Source organism: Mixophyes fleayi, chromosome 12 (assembly GCF_038048845.1).
Source record: "Mixophyes fleayi isolate aMixFle1 chromosome 12, aMixFle1.hap1, whole genome shotgun sequence".
NCBI lineage: Eukaryota > Metazoa > Chordata > Amphibia > Anura > Limnodynastidae > Mixophyes > Mixophyes fleayi.
The window spans coordinates 80,299,185-80,307,565 of NC_134413.1; the positions used below are offsets into that span (position 1 = coordinate 80,299,185).

Consider the following 8,381-nt stretch of genomic DNA (forward strand, 5'->3'; position numbering starts at 1 on the left):
CTACCTACCTGCAACTCTTGGTGGGTCTCAGTGGACGAGACGAGCAGGTAAGTGACAATATGATGGTGTGTGGGCAGTCCTGTGGTCAGTAAAGGTGGGAAGGCCGACTACAGCAGGGCAAAATAAGAGGGAGACAGGTAAAACATTATTTTATAAATTGGAGGCAGCCGGACCGTAATATAAGGTATAAAGCTTTTATAAAGACAGTTGTTTATTACTATGCCCGAGCATCAGTATACACGGAGCATTTGCGCTAAACCCAAAAATGTAGCTGTGCTTTGGTGATGTAAAGCAATGTATATAATGGAAGATTGATTAATGACAGATACAGATTGGGAGAAGCTTGGTTAAGGAGATTGCTATTTTGTTTACTGAATATGATTGGCAGGATGGAGATATAAGAGTCGTGGGAAGCTCATAATTTTAATTACATTGCATGTACTCGCTAATTATACAGGGAGAGGTTTGCTGGGGAGTTTAGCAATTCATTGTGGAGGTGCCGTTTTCGCTTATGGTAGAAGTGTAAGCTCTTCTGTTCTCGTCCTTAAGCTCAATAACAAGTTAAAACAATACATTTAATCAAAGAAAGAGATAACATATCAGTGTTACAACTCTTCTACGTGCCTGAAGGAGTTAATCTCCTTGTCTGATGCTAATTAGAACTGCACCTGTTGCACTGCTTTAAGTACCTGCCTCTAGCTGTGCTCTGAGCAGTTCATCCATTTGTTCCTGGCTGCTGCTAACCTGCTTCTGTGCTATTTGGTATATACCTGCTGGACTGAACTTCTATGTATGACCCCTGCCTGTACCTTGGACCTTGCCTGCTTGCCTGAGACCCCGAATCATTTGCCTGTACCTTGGACCACGCTATTTTGCCTGTTGCCCTGACCTTTTGGACAGACTTCTGGACCTTGCCTATTTGCTTGATCTCTGCCTGGCTATTTGGATTTGTTTGTCTGGTCTCTATTTGATCCCTGGACTCTGTCTGCTTTCCTGGACAGCCTTGTGCCTTCTGGACTGGGGTAAACTTATTATACTTGTTCCTGCCATTTTACTATACAGTCTCTTTTGGAACCTGTTATCCGTGGATTTGAGTTATCTTTGTTAATATATTTACCTGAATAAAGACACTTTGCCTTACACTTCCGTTGCATTTTGTGAATGCACTGGGATTCATAACATGATGAACTGCCATACAATCTGGGCCTGTTGATTGCACGTCCTCTGCTTTAGTCCTGGAATTCCTAGTGTTGTTGCATTGAACTCTGTATTTGGCTATTAGACATGTCTGTAAATTCACAATTACAAATGCTGCAAATGGACATTGTTCAGCTCCGTTACCAAATCATACAACTATCCACTTTACTCCAAGAACTGCTTAAAACTCTTCCTGCTAGGTACAAACAACAGACAGCGTTGTAACAATGAGCAGGTATATTACACAAGTGTTACAAGCTATAACAAACAGGTGAAGACTGGGAGGGCCGGTGTACAGAGTGCCTGCCTTTAGTAAATTTTGTCTGTGCCGTGGGGAAAATAGTTTGAAGTTGGAAACAAAGTCTTATGAAGGGGAGAAAAAATTAGCTTTATTCAATGTGTTCTTCTGTCATGTACGCCGATGGCCTACAGGGCGGCGCTAAGTGGTAAAAGCCACCTTTCATAATGATGTATTAGAAAGGAGCGTCATTTTAAAGGGCTTCTTCTTCCGGGCGCAAGGTCTCCAGCCACAATCTAAGCGCGTATTTGGTGCCAGAAATCACACGCCCCACGTCTTCACCGTCGTCCGGTGCGGCGTTTAGGAGAATCGCCACGTCCAGGTCCCTCTGGGTCAGCGAGCCGTTGTTGACTTCTGTGATCCTGCGGAGACAGTATGGCTAGTTTACTAACAGTGCATTAAGGTGTAACCACAACAAGCTTTTATATGTCTGGGGCAAGTTACAAGGGTGAGTGTTTGGACGCTATATTCAATGTCCTTCAGGTCATATCTTACTTAATGGAGGTCTGGAGGTCAGACGCATTCTTCCCAGAATCCTTCACTCCTTCCTCGGTTGCGACGATTCGCTCTGCCGTCTGCGGATCCAGCCAGACACACGCGCTCACCTCCCGCTCGTCTGGGCGGAGCTTCTCCTGGTACCAGGGGAAAGAGGGGTTAATCCCAGGCAGACGTGATAAAGTTAGTAGCTGGGTCTAGTATCTGCCTTACGCCGTCTACCTACCTGCAACTCTTGGTGGGTCTCAGTGGACGAGACGAGCAGGTAAGTGACAATATGATGGTGTGTGGGCAGTCCTGTGGTCAGTAAAGGCGGGAAGGCCGACTACAGCAGGGCAAAATAAGAGGGAGACAGGTAAAACATTATTTTATAAATTGGAGGCAGCCGGACCGTAATATAAGGTATAAAGCTTTTATAAAGACAGTTGTTTATTACTATGCCCGAGCATCAGTATACACGGAGCATTTGCGCTAAACCCAAAAATGTAGCTGTGCTTTGGTGATGTAAAGCAATGTATATAATGGAAGCTGCTGGAGGGTATGTATAAGCCAATAATTAAAGTTGTCTGAATGTAGAAACACCCTTTAAATTATACAACACTCAATAGAGAAATTACCTGTACTGTAATAAGCTTCACAAAATCTGAGATAAACACCCTGACAGAGAGGACACAACATTATATGGGTCAATGAACTGGTGTCTGACCTTAATTGTAGTAGAAGAAAGCGTGTGGCAGCCATATTGTAATCCAAGTGTCACATCACAGAGTGGCCCACACCACACGTGGGATATAAACAGCGTTCTACGCGCAGGAAGTGATGTCTCAAGACAGAGTGGTCTCCACCATGCACAGGAAGTGATATCACAAGACAAAATGGTCGCCACCACGCACAGGAAGTGATGTCATTAGACAGAAGCACGCTTTCACAAGACATAAAACAGACAAAGCTATTGCATTCAGGGCTTACCTCCCAAAGTCCCGCAATCCTCCAGGGGAGATCGGCGTCCCGCAGACATAATCCAGTTTCCTCCTGCAGCTCCCTCAGTCCGGCCTCCAGCAGCTGTTATCAGGATGAGATAAGTCACAAAATAAACATAATTTTTCCTTTATTACTACATATAACGAACATATAACTGTGTGGAGCGGAGCTCGTTGTGTATAACGGTACCGTACGCCACGTCACAGCCTGCTCGCATGCGGCAACCGCACAGACAATAACGAGAGACAAACCTGATGACGACAGTAACATGAGGAATGGGCGTAACACACGGCGGGTGTCACAGAAGCTTTATCCCATTCTCCTCTACATAAGTGGCGCCTTACCCCCAAGGAACCCACGTCACCATATCCAGAGGCTTCACAGCAACCAAAGGGCGTATACACAGTATAATCAATATTTTTTATTATCCGGGGACCCATGTCTGACCCCCGTCTGCAATAACATATCAGTGGGCACTTCCCCTAGCGATGTATCCTTAGAATAATTTGAATCTAATTGGGGCAAAGATAAAGGGGAAAGCCTGGGCTGGGGCCCTCATCGTACAACGCATGGCTAAATCATCTATCAGTGTAGCTATACAAGATAACGCCTTCAAAATTCACACCGGGTGGTATTTGGATCCCTCTAAATTGCACAGGATTTACACCACCTCATCTAGCAAGTGTTGGAGAAATGTCGGAGTCATCGGAACATTCTTTGATGGGAAAGACCCCAATGATCCGCTCACCTGTTCTCCCGGCTCCATGTGGCCCCCTGTGAAGAGTAAGAAGATGGCTGTAATACAGAGACCTCTCATACCGTACACCATTCATAGGACAAGCGCGGTGCCTCCACCTCCTCTTATAATCATCTCTGGCGCCTTGGCAGGAAGGCGGCATAAGACACCCCTGTACCCCTCCGGAGGTCAAAGTGTGAGTACACCAGTGACAGAAGATTGGTGATGAAAAGCCACAGAGCTATTAATGTGCAAACTGGCGACTGAAATAAATGGCGCTTCTGTGGCGTAATCCAGTCCGCTTGCGGCACTACCCATCCAGTAGTGCCATGTGGTGGCCACACTTTTAACAAGTACCCCCATAAATATTGTAACTGTACAAACTCCGAAACTCTTGCATCTTACCCTCCTTGATAAAATAATTATGGGTAAAGGGTCTGCTGTGAGTAGGGGCTCCATCTTTTACCCAGGGTCCCCTGTTTACAACATTCTCTGAGTATTATCGCTGCCTATATATGGGTCCATTCTGCCACTCAGCGCCAATACAGGGACCGATGTCCAATTTGACCTCCCGTGTAGTGGCCAAACTGGACTAAACCAAGGTTTTTACAGCAACCAAAGGGCATGTACACAGTATGGGGTAGCACGGTGGCTTAGCGGGTAGAACTTCTGCCTTACAGCACTGGGGTCATGATTTAGATTCCCGACCATGGCCTTATCTGTGAGGAGTTTGTATGTTCTCCCCGTGTTTGCGTGGGTTTCCTCCGGGTGCTCCGGTTGTCTCCCACTCTCCAAAAACATACTGGTAGGTTAATTGGCTGCTAACAAGTTGACCCTAGTCTGTGTCTGTCTGTGTGTGTCTAGGAAATTTAGACTGTAAGCTCCAATGGGGCAGGGACTGATGTGAGTGAGTTCTATGTACAGCGCTGCGGAATTAGTGGCGCTATATAAATAAATGGTGATGATGATGATAAAATACACAGTATAATCAATATTTTTTTTCCCAGGGACCCTCGTGAGACCCCCATCTGCAATGATCAGATTGAAACCAATCAGATCTTTTAGCATTGCAGCGATTTTAGGGCAATATCTCACCGCGTTGGACCAGTATAGAGCTATTGTCGCCATGGCTGGCTGATGGTTCCGTAATGAACTGAACAAAATACCGACCTGGAGGTACCCAGACATGGGGAAAGACGTTCAGGGATTTGGAGCGTCTCGTCAGCAGAAACCTTTTGTCAGTGGACTGCAGTAAGACATAGATGGCCACTTCTACGCCGCGGGTCTGCGTCGCCTCTGGCAGCGAGGCGGCCTGGTCGGGGGTAAGGTTCTTAAAGGGGCAGATGACGGGTCCCTGTGAGAGAGGAAGTAGAGAGTTACGTTTTCTTTTGTCTCGTGAAGGTTTCTTGCAATTGTTAATTTTTGCATTTGAGAAAAAGACACAACATTGCATTGTATGTGGGGGGGGGGGGGGGTGTTCCTCCAGCATTTAGGTGAACCTGTGTTTTCATATTAACTAGTCTGAAACCTGAAAAAGAATATTGATATGTCATAGAAAAGAATGCGCTCTACAGTCATCTTTCCTTTACTGTCAAAAGAACTCGGTGTACGCTTGCCATATTTCTCTGACAGTCTACCCCACATCCCAAGTCACAGACTTTGATCAACAAATTATAATTAGCAGCAATGTACTAGATGACAGATTTTGTCTCCTTGACCTGTTTTTAAATCATAATATCACGCAACCAAAGCATTTCCATTAATAAGAGAGGATCCTGGTAACTGATATACAACACAGAGAGCATCCTACTGACCAATATACAATACAGAGAGCATTCTAGTGACCGATATACAACACAGAGTGCATTCTAGTGACCGATATACAATAAAGAGAGCATTCTAGTCACCGATATACAATACAGAGAACATTCTAGTGACCGATATACAACACAGAGAGCATTCTAGTGACCGATATACACTACAGAGAGCATTCTAGTGACCGATATACAACCCAGTGAACATTCTAGTGACCAATATACAACACAGAGAGCATTCTAGTGGCCGATATACAACACATTGAACATTCTAGTGACTGAGATACAATACAGAGAGCATTCTAGTGACTGATATACAACACAGTGAACATTCTAGTGACTGAGATACAATACAGAAAGCATTCTAATGACCGATATATACAACACAGTGAACATTCTAGTGACAGATACAATACAGAGAGCATTCTAGTGACCGATATACAATACAGAAAGCGCCCTGATGACCAATATACAGTACAGAAAGCATTTTAATGACCGATATACAATACAGAGAGCATTCTAGTTACAATATACAATACAGAGAAAATTAAGTTGCCTATATATGATACAGGTACAGAGAGTGATTTAATGGCCAATATAAAATAAAGATCTTAATAAACAATATACAATACAGAGAACATTTTTGTGACCTCTATACAATCCAGAGAGCATTCTAGTGACCTCTATACAATACAGAGAGCTTTCTAGTGACCTCTATACAATACAGAGAGCATACTAGTGACCTCTATACAATACAGAGAGCATTCTAGTGACCTCTATACAATACAGAGAGCTTTCTAGTGACCTCTATACAATACAGAGAGCATACTAGTGACCTCTATACAATACAGAGAGCATTCTAGTGACCTCTATACAATACAGAGAGCTTTCTAGTGACCTCTATACAATACAGAGAGCATTCTATTGACCTATATACAATACAGAGCAAATTATTGTGACCACTGGTGAAAACACATGTTAGAGTCTACTATTCAATTCCATCCCTCTTCTGGAAGCCACTATAACGTAGAAACAAATAAATCAGATACTCTTCTTGCCCACAGCCATACAGAACACATCCATGTTACCACCTAACACTCACATAAGCAGACTTTTATCCAACATCCAGAAGTCCTGGACGGGTGGACTATATAACACCAGTGTCACCTACAAGTCCGCTAACAACAAACAAAACAAAGAAGTACCAAAATTCACAGGAAAAACTGCCCCCTGCCTCTAATAGTACATGCTAGATTCTAATTGGAGTTCAGGAATTACTTTGTCTATCGTCTGTAATGTAGAGATAGAGCCACAAAGTATCGATTATAAACGTGATCATCTCATCTGTGAAGAACGAGATTTAAACCGTGAGACACAATGTAATTAAGAGAGTGACAGGAGAAAGAATTCTGAGATTAAAAGTCGCGCGATCATAGCTGTAATTCCTAATTTACAGATTTTAGATTTTGCTTATCCCGCGATTTTGCCATTTTTTCCCTCCCTTGCTCCCTATGATAAAAAAACATTTACCATAAAGTATAGTTTTATCTTGGGGTCTCGTCATCTCTCTGAAGACAGAATTGGAATAACATCACGTTGCTGATCTCCAACAAATAATTCAAATGTCAAGTTTTTCTGGTCATATTTTGTACCACACAGCTGCGAATGTCGGTGTCATTTACCTGTAGCTGCACTTTGCTAGAACCCCTGAACGGCTTATCCGACATGATGAACCGATTCTGATCCAGTCCGCAGTTCACAAGCACTTTGTCCTGATGCCTGCAGGTGTACAGAGCGGATATAGCCTGTAATATATACACAGAAAGTCCATTTAAAGCACCACTGTATGGTTGTCACAGCACCCCCTGGTGGACGGTGCAATTGCACAACAATATGTACCTTTTCCTCATCCTGAGTCATTACCTGTACAAACCAAGCACACTGCAGCAGTGAATTATCTTTGCTCAGATATACCAGAACGCGCTTTGCAGACTCCATCTTGTGTGGTCCTCGACCGACCCAGCAGAAGTTTCATCCAAAGAGTGGTCAGTTAATTTATGGAGTTTCCTATGAAACCTTATATGTCTATTTATTTATTAAGTATTTATTCTCAGTTGCAGCCCTGTAAGCACTACTGGAAATCTGAACTGTAGTCCTATTTTATACTCCAACCCCATGCACTTGATCTCCCAAAATCCTTAGCAATTAAAAATCAAAATAGCTCGTGTGCGCCCTCTGTTGTCACAGACATAGAACTGCTTTTAGAATGTTTTCTCACGCTGCTTTGGGAAAGATAAATAGACCACATAATGAATGGGCCACATAATTAAATGCAGTAATAAGTTTAAAGTCAGTTTACATGATTGTCTTAGGTTTTTTTTTGTTTTGTTTTTAGCTATACCAATAATGTTTTTTTGTTTGTATGTTTCGATAAGCAAGAACAAGCAAGAAGAGTGGATATAAAAAGTCTACGTGACTTTATTGAAATATGCAGGTTTGTGAAATCAAGATAAATAATTTCAGAGCTTCTTCCGACCTTCGGTGTGATCTTGCGGCCAACAAAATCCAAGTGTAAAACAAATAAATACTTTTTAGGAAAAGCGAAAATAAAAAAAATAAGTGATTGTGTGGGATCTCCAGGAGCTTTCAAAACATCTGCGGGGGGTCTTGTTGTTCAAAGGTTCCATTCAGGAGAAGGGTATAAAAGAATTTCAGAGGCATTAATTTATATGTACCATGGAACACCGAAGACTATCACCGAGAGATTTCCAAGATCGGAACCTGCTCATTGTAACAACAATCTCCTGTATTCTACCCATCTGCGCTATGGCGTAGGGGGTGTTAAAGTGTAATTTTTAAT

General features: G+C 43.0%; 1 protein-coding gene across 1 annotated transcript; it reads right to left on the reverse strand.

The window, feature by feature from the left end:
• Positions 1–1,495: 1,495 nt before the first annotated feature.
• Positions 1,496–7,519, reverse strand: LOC142108395 (m7GpppN-mRNA hydrolase NUDT17-like). Its single transcript, XM_075192018.1, has 8 exons — positions 7,455–7,519; positions 7,204–7,363; positions 4,878–5,061; positions 3,720–3,745; positions 2,960–3,052; positions 2,217–2,315; positions 1,991–2,127; positions 1,496–1,857 (listed from the first exon to the last, which is right to left on the reverse strand). The coding sequence occupies exons 1-8, from the start codon at positions 7,517–7,519 to the stop codon at positions 1,689–1,691; spliced, it is 933 nt and encodes a 310-aa protein (XP_075048119.1). The 3' UTR covers positions 1,496–1,688.
• Between the last annotated feature and the right edge of the window lie 862 nt (positions 7,520–8,381).

Excerpts from the sequence above, each read along its gene's own strand:
- LOC142108395 (XM_075192018.1), bottom strand. The coding sequence starts at position 7,519 with ATGGAGTCTGCAAAGCGCGTTCTGGTATATCTGAGCAAAGATAATTCA. Across the intron at positions 5,062-7,203 it reads CTAGCAAAGTGCAGCTACAG|GGACCCGTCATCTGCCCCTT; the intron begins GTAAATGACACC and ends CCTCTCTCACAG. Across the intron at positions 2,128-2,216 it reads AGACCCACCAAGAGTTGCAG|GAGAAGCTCCGCCCAGACGA; the intron begins GTAGGTAGACGG and ends CCCTGGTACCAG.